The 14,298-nt window shown below is 48.2% G+C and overlaps 1 protein-coding gene across 4 annotated transcripts in view; it reads right to left on the reverse strand.

The window, feature by feature from the left end:
* The window catches only part of MCC (MCC regulator of WNT signaling pathway), a 386,214-nt gene that overhangs the window by 27,221 nt on the left and 344,695 nt on the right, over positions 1-14,298 (reverse strand). For all 4 annotated transcript variants that reach the window (XM_031673172.2, XM_072958216.1, XM_006203973.4 and 1 more), the window contains 2 exons: positions 12,654-12,757; positions 9,449-9,632 (listed from right to left, as the gene is read on the reverse strand). In XM_031673172.2, the coding sequence (XP_031529032.2) occupies positions 9,449-9,632; positions 12,654-12,757 (288 nt within the window). The remainder of the gene's footprint in view (positions 1-9,448; positions 9,633-12,653; positions 12,758-14,298) is intronic.

The following is a 14,298-nucleotide window of genomic DNA, read 5'->3' on the forward strand; positions in this document are numbered from 1 at the left end:
TAACAAGTCTTTTTTCCCTCAGTCTTCTCCATACCCCTCCTTTCCCCAATGGCATTTAGATGGTAATCCAAAAAAAACCCCCCAAAATGCAAAAAAAACCCCATTCTTCATGGCATAGTAAACTGATATCACCTTTTAAGAAAGAAATGAATATGAAGAATAACAGAGGTATTTATATACTTTAACACAATGTGTGGACCCTAGAAATGAATGCAAAGGAAATAATTTCATTGAAGCAACAAGATACATATGTACAAAGATGTTTCACGGAATATAAGGTTTAGTGATGGTTAACTTCACGTGTCAGCTGGGTTAGGCTATGGTGATCAGCTTCTTGGCCAAACATCCATGTTAGATATTGTTGTGAAGGTTTGTTTTCTTTTTTACATGTCATTAACATTTAAACAAACAGACTTTGAGTAAAGCAGATTACCCGCCATAATGGACAGGTCTCATCCATAAACTGGGTCTCATCCAATCAGTTGAGGCCTTAAGAGACCGAAATCCCCCAAGAAAGAAGAAATTTTGCCTCCAGACTGCCACTGAATTCAAGACTGCAACATCAACTCTTCCTGGGGTCTCCAGCCTGCCTGCCCTGTAGATTGAGGACTCCAGCCTCCATAATCCAATGAGCCAGTTCATTAAAATCAATCAGCCAATCAACCAGCTTTTCCACACATACACACACACCCCCCCAAACACCCCTGCTGGTTTCGTTTCTCTGGGGAACCCTAATACAGAGGCGCTGCCTTTACCTGGGACCTGAGATATCTATACACTTTGTAGATTAAGAGGTAGCACAACTCAAATTCTCTGTGCCTATTTCCTCATCTTTAAAATGAAGGTCATACAGTACATGCTTCCTAGTTGTAGTGAAGGTTAAATGAGATAAAATCAAAATGTCTGAAACAGTGCCCAGCACACAGCAAGTATTCAATAAGCAGAGCTATCACTCATTTGTTTAAGAAATATTAGAGTGCCTACTATGGGTCACTTCTCCAGGCCCTAGAAAAATCTCAGCCTTCATGGAACTCATATTCTAACAGGGGAGACAAACAAGTAAAATAGATGGCATCTCAGGCAATGAGTCACACCAGGGAGAGAAATGATGCAGTTGTGGGGAGCACAGAGACGGGATGGGGTGATTCTTCCAAACAGAATTGTAGGGAAGGCCTCCCTGATAGACTTACGTTTGACTAGACTTAAAGGAGGCGAGAGAGGGAGCTACGTGGAAATGTGGAGGAAGAGTGATCCAAACAGAGGACACAGCAAATGCAAAGGCCCCGAGGCAGCGAGGTTGGCTGGCCACCAAGAATGAGACTGTGACTGAATTAGTCTGCTAGGGGAGAAGTCAGGGAAGGGTGTGTGTTGGGGGTGGGCAGGGTGTCAGGCTACACGGAGTACCAGAAAGGTGGTGTGTTTTTTTTTTTTTCTAGAATTAGAATTAGAAGCCACTGGAGGGTTTATAATAGAGGAGTGACACGATCTACCTCACATTTTAGCAGGATCTCTCTGGCCACTGTACTGAGGAGAGATGCAGGAAGGCAAGAACAGAGGGAGGGAGGCTTTTGGGGGCCATTGCAACAATCTTGGGAGAGATGGTAGAAGCTGGGAAGGCAGGAAGGAAGTCAAAAAATTATGAATCATCAGTGTTTGTGCTCTGAAGCTGTATTTTAAAAAGGACAAGATGGGAGAAGCAACAACACCCTCCAGTTGGAACACTTCAGGGGCAACTGCATAAAGAAACAAAGCAGCTCAAGAGAAGCATCAAAGAGCAAACAGTACCACCAGCAGAGGGCACTGCGGAGCCGGCAGGGCGTCTGAGGATGACAGCCGCCCAACAAGGACTCAGCCTAGGGAGAACACAGGGTCCCTCCCTCAGTATCTCAGGGTTCTTCAACAAAGACCTGCTTGCTAACAGTTTGGCGGTAGGCATGCCTCGTATAACCATTCAACAGGACCCAGAGCTGGCCTTCATGGATTGCCAACACAACAAGGAGTGACAGATGTCCAATGTCCCACACAGAAGCAACAAAGTCAGAGGGAACTGAAGTGGTGGCACTGCTCACGGAGCATTCCACAGGGCTGAGTGTGCGCTCCCAGGTGTGGTGTGTTTAGACAGTGCGGTGCTGGGAACTAGCAACACTTCCCTTCCCGTGAGTCGGGAGGAGGCTTCAGGTAGGAAATCCAGCAACAGAGGTTCACTTTACAACTTGAGTCCTTCTTTTCATTAAAAATCATTTTGGAAAATTTTAAACACACGGAAAACAGAGATAAACCAACACCTGGGTGACCTTTTTGTCACATTTTCTTTGAAATGCTTTCTTTAGAAATACAACATTCATGCTTGAGGCACCCTTTGTTTCCTGTCACTCAAAAAATAAATTTCAAAAGTTAAAGGGCACTAGAAATAGAGTTCTCTAACTATTCTGCAGACCCTCAAAGGATACTATGTTGGCAGATTTTCCATTGAGCAGGACTGGTGTCCCTTGGTGGCTATCAAAGAGTAGTCACAGGACTGGCCATGGCAGCACCCCCTGGGAACCTTTTAGGAATGCATGTTCCAGGGCCCCACCCCCAGTCCTAGAGTTGAGAGCTCTCGGAGTAAGGCCCAGCTGTCAGTTTCAGTGCACCCTCCCACTGATTCTGAGGCCCAGCCGGGGTCTGACAACCACTAGTCTACCCCACAGGGTAAGTGGGCATTTGCCAAGCAGCCTGGAAGGTAATAGGACCCTATCTCAAATTCTCTAGGGAGAGGCCACTATGTTCCTGGGCTGATTTGCTGGGTCCCAGTGATTATGAGCAGGCAGACCTGAACAACGTCCCTCCTCTGCCGCTGCCTGGCGTTTTGCCCAAAGCAAACTGCCCAGCCTTTCCAGGCTGTGATACAGTGGGGATACTAACAGATCCCATGTCACCTGGTTGTACAAAGGAGACCACAGCCCCTACACAGCATCTGCTCTGGAGGAGGGGGAGGGACAGCTGTGCCAGTGGCCCCGCCGCATACACCAGCAGATTCAGGGCCCCTTCTAGGGACGTGGCTGCCTGGCAGGCCCTGCCTGTGAGAGAGAGAGGCAAAGCAGCAAGTGCCTGGCCAGACTTGACCCCCCACCAGAGCTGTCTGGGGGACACGAACGAGGGTGGGCAGAGGCTGCCAAGCTTCGGGGTGTCCTGGAGCCCTCAAGGGCCTGGGGCCCGATCCCTGGCCAGGTGGGGAAGGATTTTGTTTCACCATCCCTGCTGTGGAGATAGTTTTAAGAAAGGCAGAAAAAGAAAAAAGATCAAAAGATCTTCCTCCACAGATTCTACCCCTGTGGGAAGCTCCGGGCTGTAAAATGCTCTTCCAGGGGAAAGTTTAATTTCAAGATAAGCACCTCCATCTGGAAACCCCTCTGCTTCTCTCTCTGCCTTCCAGGCCACCAGCGGGGACCAGATCAGGCGAGGTTCATTACAACTCTGCTTTGGGCTCTGACATTCCACTGTGGAATGTGAGTTTGACAATGGGAAAAGGTGAGGAAGCGGGGCCTTTTCAGTGGCCTCCTGCAGGCAAAGGAGCTGCCGCTCACTCATTCTCCCAGGGCCTGCTGCCAGGGGCTGGGCGAGGGTTACGTCACCCATTAACTCTCCTGGCTTGGAATGCCAGGTGAGCTCAGTTGTCCAGGGGGAAGGATGGTGGGGAGGGCTGCAGAGGCAGCAAACCTCAGCCCGTCCTGGTGGAGCCACACATTTTGGTGTTTTTCTCCATTTTTTTTCTTGTTTTTTTGAGGAGCTGGGTCAGGGCCCTGCGTGCTGGCTCTGCTCTGCGGGTTGAGGGAGGGAGCTGGGACTCACCCCTCTTCTGCCTGCTCTGGTCACAGTGGGCTGGATGCACTTTCTCCAAGCAGCCATCCATTTCAAAGGTTCCCTCTTCTGTTCCTCTCTACCAGGTCCCCACCTTATCCTCAAGACAACTGCCATCCTGCTTTTTAGAAGAAAAGCCCACTTTTCTTCAGTTTCCTCATCTTGCCTTGGAAGAGAGTGAAAAGAACATTTCATTTCTTTTGCCTTGGAAACCAGGGATGGATTTCTCCTTAAGTTTTAATCAGTGTCTTACCCGGCTCCAGTTGAGATCTTATTTCCACCAAGGTGCAGCTCTTTTTTTTAGAAGGAAAGTACAACCAGGGGGCCTTCACTTGGCTGAGCATTTTAAATTTCTTTGAAGGAAGGGGAAGGGGCAGGTGACATGTGGCCCCACTCCTGCCTTGTCAGCTGCCTATATCTTTCAGTATTGTGCTGGGTAACTCCCACCCCCTCTTTTTTTTTTTTTTCCTTCAAATTCTTTGTTGCAAAGGACTAAAACCATTAAACACAATCCAAATCTCTTAGGTCTGTATGCTCTCAAATGATGATCAGGAATCTCTAGGAGAAATGCTTCAGTGAAAAAAACTTATTTAACAAAATACAGTTGACTGTTGAACACTACGAGTTTGAACTTACATGCGGATTTGTAAAAATAAATATAGTACTGTGTTTATGCCGGGAGGTTAGGGGAAGCCATGGTGGGTCCTGGAACGAATCCCCTGTGTATACCCATAGGATGACGGCACAGGCAAGGGAAGTCTGCTGCCACACAGCTGAAGTCCTCAAAATCTGCCTGCTTCCAGAAAGCTCCTAAGAATTTAGCTGACAGTGGAAGGGAAACTGAGAGAGAGATTTAGAAGACAGAGTCCAACTCTGTTGCTGTTCATAAGGTGCCATCATAATGCTGCTGGAAAACAGGCATCTCTAAAACAATACGAACCTATTCCTGAGTCAGTGGCTGATAACACACCGGGTAAACACCATCCAGACCTGACACTTACACTGTTGCTCACAATTTCTCTGGCATCACAAAAATTAAACATTTTATAGTCGGTACTCTGTATCTATGAATTCCACATCTGTGGATTCAAACAGCTGCAGATGGAAAACTTTTGGGAAAAAAATCCAGAAGGTTCCAAAAACAAAACTTGACTTTGCCATGTGCTGGCAACTATTTTCACAGTATTTACATTGTATTTAGAACTATTTACACATCATTTACATTATATGAGATATTGTAAGAAACCTAGAGATGATCTAAAATACATGAGAGGATGTTTACGGGCCATAATGCAACTACTATAATGTTTTATATAAGGGACTTGAGCATCTTTGGATTTTGGAATCCACAAGGATCCTAGAACCAACCCCCATGGATACCAAGGGATGACTGTAAATCATTTGCAACATCGCTAATAATTAAGAAGTACAAAGTAAAATATTAAGAGTATTTTTTTTGGCTAGAGATTGGACAAATTAAAAAAAAATGTACATTACCCAATGTTAGCGAGAGTGTGGAGGAAGAGGCCCTCACATTGGCTGAATCATGTACAGAGGGCTATTTGACATTTGAAGCATTAGTCATTAAACAAAAATTTTTTAATAGAGTTCATTCTTTGAACTTTTTTGGGGGGAGGGGGTAGTTATGTTTATTTATTTATCAGATGGAGATACTGGGGATTGAGCCCAGGACCTTGTGCACACTAAGCATGTGCTCTACCTCTGAGCTGTACCTTTCCCATTTTGAAGCATGAGTCATTTTTGAGCCAGCAAATTCTACTTCTCAGAACTGGTCTCACAGAAATCACACCAGGGGGACAGGTATAAGGACAAAGATGGTGACTGCAGCAGGGTTCAAGTAGCAAAAAACTGGAAATTAACATCCAACAACAGGAAGGTGTTTAAATACACGATGGACTGCTATCCAGAGGAAGACTGGGTGCTACTGAAAAGAATGACACCCACAGAAAGACGTCTGAAAATATAATACTAAGGGGAAAAAGAAAGTTTCAAGAGCATCCACATAACAGGAACCTTGCTGGATTAAAATTAGATGGGGTCACATTTTCAAAGATGCCATGTTCTGGTCTGCTGACTACACACCTTCCCTTTCTGGGACTGACTCCTTCTCTTCACCTGTGGCTCCCGTGGGAACTGCCATGGCCGAAGATGAGCAGGAGGGCACCTGAGCCCAGCTGGGCAAGATGTCCTTTCCCAGGATTTTCTTACTTGACACCTTGTGCACTAAAGGAGGAGGCGTGCTGGTTTCTGTCACCTGGGGAGTCTGTCTGCAGCAAGGAGGAGGTGAAGCCGTGTGTGGGGGCGGCACAGGCTGGATGCGGACTGGCTTGAGCACCATGCTGCCACGTGGGGGACTGTGTCTGAGCTGGACTCTAGAAATGACTAACACTTCTAAGCCTTAATCTCAAGGGCTTTGGATGGACTCCCCTGTTACTTGGATGGGGAAAGCACCCCTCTTTTTCAGAGGAAAGGAAAGATGACTATTAAAACATCCAGACCTAGTCTGAGTCTCATCCCCTGAAGCTTGCTGATGGTGGTGGCACAGGCCCGTCCTAACTGGATGGCTGTTTCAATCCCATTCACCCTCTCAATGGATAGGATTCCAACTGTCCTCAAACTTTCTTTCCACTCCAGTGAAACTTAATCAAGACTGGCTTAGAGGGTGAGGGGTGGGCACTTGGGAGCTCCCCGACTCTCCACTCCAATGTGGGGGGTGTGCCGCTGTGTGAGTGGGCAGCCAGGTGGGACCCTGGCTCCCCAGAGGTTCCCAGAGGCTCACTCACTGCAAGGGTACAGTCACCCGTCTCACAGGACTCACCCCGAGCCCCACCCAATGGCAGGACAAAAGGGACTCAGTCCCTAGCTCTGCGAGGGGAGACCTGCTGTGGCTTATTCTGTCTGGGCCCACGTCCTTTTGCAGGTTTAGATCAATGCTTCCACTGAATGACCTGAAATCGTGATGCTTGACAAAAAGGGCGCACTTGATGAAGGATTCCTATATCCCATTTCTCAACAATTCAGTCCATTTGCCTCTTTGTTGTGATACGTTGATAAAGCTATCCAGGCAACCCATACTGCCTTGTTACTCTGTCCATTATGACAATTATACTTTCAGATAAAGTCACAGCCATGTTTCTCAAAAAACTGAAATCTTTCAAAAATGAAACAGCAGCATCCCTGGGCTCCTGACTACAGAGTCAGTTGAGGGACTGGCTACCATTTTTATTCTCTATGCTGCTAACTACCCATCTCCTGCTCCCTTGCAGAACCAGGACCCTCTTGTTATCAGGAGCTGCCCTGTGCTTCCAGGAAGGTGCCTGGGGCCTGGTACTCAGCATTCCTCTCCTGAGAGCTGGGCCAGCACTGGCTGATGCTCTGATCAGAATTCTCTACGCCAGTGGGCTACAGGGGGCGGGGAAGGGATTTACAGAGCCACAGGGAGCTCCAGCTCAGAAAGCTTCTTGTCTTTGCTTCTTCCATCATCTGGACAGGGAGGATGTTTAAGTGCCATGGTAAAAATTTGCAAACAAAATTATTATAATTACGAAAGTGTCTGGTGGTTTGGGACTATTTTCTGAGCCACAATGAACATAAGTAGTCTAGTTGTATCAGGTCCTAAGAATGCATGTTGCCACATGAATGCCTGCTGTGTGATTCCTATGTACCCTCTCTGAGCTGCTCTGATTTGTGTGGGAGTGTACAAGGGACTTTTTAAGGAGAACTGAATGAAGTCTGAGCTAAAGGCCTCTGTACTTTGATGAGATCCACTTAAGACTGAATTTCGTTCAAGGGCCATCCTTTAGTGAGGTCATCCTTGAAAACAGAAACTATGTTCTGAATTTATCTCAACTTACAGAAAATACATTATCTAAAATAAAGTTCCTCTAAAAAGGCTGTCTCAAAATGAAGACTCATCTATATATTAAAATATTTCTAAGAAGTCTTCACAATCAGGGTCTCCACTAACAGCTGGTGAGAAAATGTTCCCACTCCTGACTGACTCTAAATTTGTCTCTGATTCAGACCCAACACAACACAGTAATTTTTGGGGTGGGGAAGGTGTGAGCAAAACCTCTTTAACATACACCTGAAAAGCTACTGAAACAGCATATAGTTCCTGTCAACCCAATTCTTCTGCTCATGAATTCAACAGAACAGTATCCCTGACAACATGAGAACTGCGTTTCCATTCTACACGAACCTGGACATGACCGATTATACACACCTGGAAAAGTCATTAAGAAGAGCATCTGCTTTCCATGTTTAAACAGAAAGAGCTGGTTTTAAGAAAAAAGCAAATGATAAATAGCACCTCACTGAATAAGACAATCCTTGCTGGGGTCAAAAGGAAGTAAGTCCCTGGATTTTGTGGGCACCATGTAACTGCGTTACCAGGAAGGTCCTCTCTTCTGAGGCACCAGGTGTGGGACAGGTAAATGGATGCAGATGGCTGGGTCCCACCAGCAGGAAGGACAGATGGGACCATTACGTTTCTCTCAAGTACCAAAAACATCAGTATTTCTCCTTTTGCTCTTGGAATTCAATCTACCCTCATGTGGCTTTGGTCACTTGACTTGTAAGCAGACACTGTTTTCTTTCTCATGAGATCCAGCCTGGAGTAGCGATAAGAATAATAAGCATGCTGCTGAAGGCCTGGGCTCGAGTCCGGACTTCTCTCCCTTCTATCAGCCACGTGACTTTATTTAGGTAAGTTACTCACACATCTCTGAGCCAAGGTTTTCCCACCTGTAAAAATGGGGTAAGTTACCCTTTCTGTCTTTTGTAGGATGTAAGAATCTCTAATAAAGTGCTTTGTAGATTGAGAATTGGGACATAAAGGGAGGGCATTCGTGTTTTTAGGGGCTTCGGGGGCAAGAAATGAGAAGATCATAAGAAAGGTCTCATTCTGACCCTCCACCCACATCCAAAAGAACCCAACAGTTTCAGCAAATTCAGCTCAGCAAAGTGTTCACCACTTTCCTCCCCATCTTCTTCAAGTACCCACTTCAGTTTTTTAGATTCACAGATACTGAACCTGAGCCCAGGTTCACCATTAAGTGCCTGCTAAGCATGTGCTATGATTAAGGTATCACTCTACAAGGCAAAGAGATGGGAAAAGAGAAGGCTGATGCCTGAGGGCAGCTTACAAAGGACAGAAGCACACGAGGAAGGGAGAGAAATGGGATGCAGTGGTCTGGGTCTTGGGCACTTAAGAGCCACTTGCAGCACATGGGCCTTTGCCACCCTCATATGCTTCTTGCAAATCAGGGACTATAAAGAAAAGGAGGATAGAATGAAGTGGGGAAACAGCACCGGACAGGGAGGGAGGTTTGGGTTTCACTTCCTTGAGCCAATCACCCTTCTCTCTGGGCGGCAACCTTCATACTGGCAAACCGAGAAGGACCTTTTGAGCTCCCCTATTCTGATTCTCTGGCTCTCGGGGGAGGGAGCAGGCTGCAAGCTAGGGGAGAATTCTGCCCTCCCCCAAGCCTCACAGTCCTCAAGAGCTGGGGCACCGCACGTCATGTCTAGTGAGCAGACGACATGGGGACACACGTCCAGCTCGCAGCAGGAAGGCCGGGATTACCTGGTGTGGCTGTTGGAGGAGAGGCTCTCCCAGGGCTGCACGCTGCAGCCGGCCACGGCAAAGGCGCCCCCGCAGCTGCCGTCCAGCTTCATGAGCAGGGCCTTGGCGGCATTCTCGGCCGTCTTCCGGCAGTCGTGGGCTCGCTTGAGCATCTGAGTGATGTTTTCGTCCCCTGACTGGTCTCCTGCAGTGCAGAGAAGCCAGTGGGTTAATCAGCACTGGTCTGGATAGGTGAACCTGGATAATCAGTACCCACTCTGGGCAGAGAGGAGCCAGCAGGGGATGCTGACGAAGTGACCATGTCCTGGGCCTGGCTCTGTCCCCTAGAAACTGTGCCCAGGAATGCACTCTCTGCTCTGGGCTCCACAGTCCTCAAAGACAAGTGAAGGGCTGGCCAATGTGCTCTGTGGGGTCTGTGTCCAGCTCTAACCTGCTCTGATTTTCTGACTCCCCAGGCTTCTGGCTCTCCTCCCACTCAGCCACAAGTCCACCGCGGGGCGGCTCTCCCCTGCGTTGGATGGTGCTTCCTGGTGAGCGAGGGCAGGGAGAAACGGAGGCCAGACAGTGCCGTATCGCCACACGTCCTCAGCTTTGTTCAGAGCTTCGCGTAGGTATGCCACAAAACTAATGGTTAAAATGAGAACTCGAGATTGGCTCTGATGTTCTGCACTGCACCTTTCCCTTGGAGCTTGGTCACAGACAGGGGTGAGTTCAAATGCCTGGAGAAGCCAGGTAACTGGGCTGGGGCAAGACATCAGGGGTGGTGGCCACCAGCACAGAGCCAGATGTGAATGCCCTGCCCAAGACATTCTCGTTGTGTTTTCAGAAACTGTGTTGGCCAAGATGTCACTGGTTTGTTGCCTCTACAGTCTAGACCCGTGGTCTTCCAAGTATTTATAAATGAAATCTTATGCCAAAGCCAATACAAAAATGGTAAATGTTTTTGAAGTGGCTGAAGCGGGCAGGGGTGGGGGGCATATACTCAGCACCCTCTCGCCCACCAGTGAGGCCCCAAAAAAGCTCCGCCAGCTCACCAGGCACAGTTTGAAACCACTGGTCTAAATTATCCAGCATGAACGTTAGGAATGTCTGTGTAGTCAACAAGAAACAAAGGAAAAACCCACAGTAAGTGACACTGTGGGTAAATGTTACAACTAGGACTTGCCTTGCCGGTCAACCACATGGCACGTTAGGACAGAATGACCCGTCAGCTGCCACCAACAGCACAAGAGTGAGGTTTAATAGGGAACTGCTAAAAAGTCAGTCCATGCTCCACTTTATGGAGAATGGGGAGGACATGTGGGTGCACGTGTCCTGCAGGCGAAGATGCCCTGGACCCCTCTCTGGCCGTTTCTCTGGCAACTTTCATGCTTGTTTTTCATCCACAAGTAAGATATTTTACATACGCCTCATCAACTGACACCTCTCTGAATTCTCACGAGTATTACTGACTGCCTCACTTTCTAAGCAGATCCATGAGCTACCCAGGGTTACGTTAGTAACAGGCATCTTATTACTGACTTTAAACATTTCAAATGCAGGTTTATTTAAGTCCTTTCAGCTCCTCCCAAGCAACTGTGCTGAGCAGGTATGAGCCTAATAAAAGGTACCTTTCGAGGATGGAATGGTTTAAGACATTCCTCTGATAAAAACTAGAAACAAGATGACTGATTTTTTTCTGTTAATTGATGGAGTTCCTTAATACTTAGATTAAAAAAAAAACTTGACAGCAGGCCAAGATCATTTTAGGATCTGTTTAATAGGAGGAATAAAGTTTTATGGTTTGGTTAAAAGACCCTGAAAAATGAAGTTCCTAATGGAAATGCTGGCAGAGTTTCTACTTCTAAGCTGGGATGGTAATACTATTAAAAAAGAAAAAGAAAAAGAACCCCCCCCACAAACCCCAGGGAGGGGCGTGGAGGAGGGCCACCCGTAGAAATGGAAGCTGGCTTTCTTGCTGGGTGACTTGGATATGAAACAGGAAGTTAATACTCAGGACACTTCCTTTCCTCAGATTTGCTTCAGATTCTTGTACATGTCAAAAGGGAAGGAGGAAAAATACGTGACTATTCAGTGCAAAAGCTAGAGGAGGAGCCAGCAAGGAGGACAGTGGGGAGATGCATTTGGGAGGTGCCCCGATGGCGACCTTCTGTGCAAGGTGGGTCCTGGAAGGACCAGCCCTAATGGGGGCTCACAGCCCATGAAGAAAAGCCAGCGCATGACAGGTGGCCTGGCCGCACCACCCATCTTTGACTCTGGAGCGGTCTGGCCACTTCAGTGTTTTGTTTACCTGCCAAGGCTTCTCCAGAGAAGCTGCTGTTACCAAGGCAGCTGAGGCAGGGTGCAGTGCAGGCCTCAGACCAGAGGGGGCGCCCTTTGTCCCCTGGTCTCTTCCTTCCCAAACGCTTTTCTACTCCCACCCTCCTCATGTTACCTCAAGGCCCAGAGCCACAGTCACTGGTGAAGTTTTAGCCAACGTGGGTAACCACGATGCCATATCTGTGTCTTTTTCAGTAAATACCCCTTCCAGTTACTCAAAATTGAGGGACAGAAGTGGGGGGCAGTGCAGATCTGGAGAGACAAACCACACCAACAGGACACATGGCTCCTGAGGCCGGGGGACAGGGCAGGGAGGCGCTGTGGCCAGCAGACACCTCCATCTGCTGCAGGGCCGGGGCTCATGCTGTGGGCATTCCCTGAAGCTGACAAAATCAAAGTGTGAAGGGTCCCTCTGCGTTCCTGAAACACCTGGAGACCAGGTACGGGGAATCCACACTTCAAAACTAACCTGGAGGAAAAGCACAGCCAACGAAAGCAGCAAGATGAGGCAAAGGCCTCACGGAGAGCAAAGGGACCCCTAAAAACCAGCATCGCAGAGAGAGGCTGTAGGAAAGCCAGTCCCTTCGATCACGAATGTGGGCCTCCCGCTCCATCTGGTTCTACTGTTGCCCCGGGAGAGCATGTTTCCTGAGACGGCTTGTTTGTTTTAACTTGTCTGTAATTCTGTTTCCACCCCAGTTCTTGCTGCATTCAACATAAACAATTTACTCAATCGGTCATGAGGAAAAAAAATGAAAAACCCACTTGACAAGCGAACTGCATGCAGTTGGGAGACCTTCCAATGCCAACAGCCGAGATATGGGCAGCAGAGCAAAGGAGGCGGGGGACGAGGAGGAAGGGGCGGAGGGACTCAGGTCACGCTTACCAGGGGACGACCCCACACCGGCCGCCCGGAACTGCCCCAGGATGAGGCTCTGCTCGCTGTCGGCCAGCGCCAGGAGGAGTTCGTAGGCTTCAATGCACTGCTCACTGGAACAGAAGCACACAGCAGAGGATGGTGGGCCCTTCTACACAGCGCTGCGCCCTGGGTGGGAAGCAGCTCAGGACCTGCCTCTCAGCCTCGCCGCCCATGTCAGCAAACAGCCGTGGACACTCCTGGACAGAGCCAGGGGCTTGCTTGGCTATGTGAGCCCCTCCCCTGCCCGGTTTTTTTTTTCCCCTTACACTTTAAACCAGGATCTAGAAAAATACAAGAGAAGCAATAAAGATGAGAGAGGCAAGTCTGTTGCCTTTTTGATGATCAGCTAATAGGGAAAGGTGACACACCCACAGCAGCTAGCCTCCACAATGCTCCCCACCTAACCTTGATGTCTATACCCTGGTATCCACACCCTTGTGCAATCCCCTCCACACTGCTCCAGGGTTGGTTTCTGTGACTAAGGGAATAGGGCAGAACAGATGAGATGTCACATCTAAGATTAGGTTATTAAAAAAACATGGGGATTTCTATCTTGGTCTCTTTCCTCCCTTCACTTGCCCCCTGGGGTCCTCCTCTTTAGAGGGGGCCAGCTGCCAGGTCTTGAAGACTCTCTAGCAGCCCTGTGGGGAGGCCCATATGGTTAGGAACTCAGGTGCCAGCCAACAACCAGTGAAGGACTAAGGACTCTACCAAACAGCATCTTCGAAGCAGACCTGCCAGCCCCACTTTAGGTTTCAGCTGACGCAGCTCTGGTTCAAAGAGCTTGACCAGATCCTCACAAGAGACCCTGAGCCAGAACCACCTAGACAAATCACTCCCAGATTCCTGACCCTAGTCTGTGACATAATAAATCGTCATACAAAAATAGGTAATTCACATAGTGCCCTAGAAAAGGGGACTCTTTTGACCTAGGCTTGCTCTATTCAGTAGAGTGGCCACTAGTCACATGTGGATATGTAAGCTAAAAGGAATTTAACTTAACTAAAATTTAAAATTCAGTCCCTCCATGGCAATAGCCACGTTTCACGTGGTTAATAGCCACGTGTGGCTAGCAGTTACCATACTGGACAGCACAAAGAACAGTTCCATCATCACAGAGAGTTCTGTTAGATGCTTGCAAAAGTGTCTTACGAAACCTTCACAAAAGTCTCCGACAAGAGTTTGAGTTTGGATTTCTAAGAGGAAGAAAATCAGTCTCTCTTTGGGTACACAAGGAGAGGATCAAAGAGTGACCTTTTGAAGCCGCTGCCGCCCGTGACCCCACACGGACCACGTCTGCGCCGGAGGCAGTGTGTGCGTAATGCCTGAGTCACCCTGGACAAGACGCCTGCAGGGGTGAAACTCCCCGCAAGCTGAGCAGGGAAGTGCTGCATCACTCATTGTTTAGTCAACACACTGCTTTTTCAATGTCTCTACTTTCATCTTCCTTTACTAAGAGATAAGGAAAAAGGTCCAAGGCCTGGCTCTGGGTGCTGGCAGCTCCTCCTCTCAAGGTCAGTCCACCTTTCAGGTTAGAGATGGCTGGGACACTGTTTCAGCTATAAGGGTGAAAGGTGGACTGTGGGTGCAGAACAGCCTGTTTCGAGAGTTG

Source organism: Vicugna pacos, chromosome 3, assembly GCF_048564905.1.
Source record: "Vicugna pacos chromosome 3, VicPac4, whole genome shotgun sequence".
Taxonomy (NCBI): Eukaryota; Metazoa; Chordata; class Mammalia; order Artiodactyla; family Camelidae; genus Vicugna; species Vicugna pacos.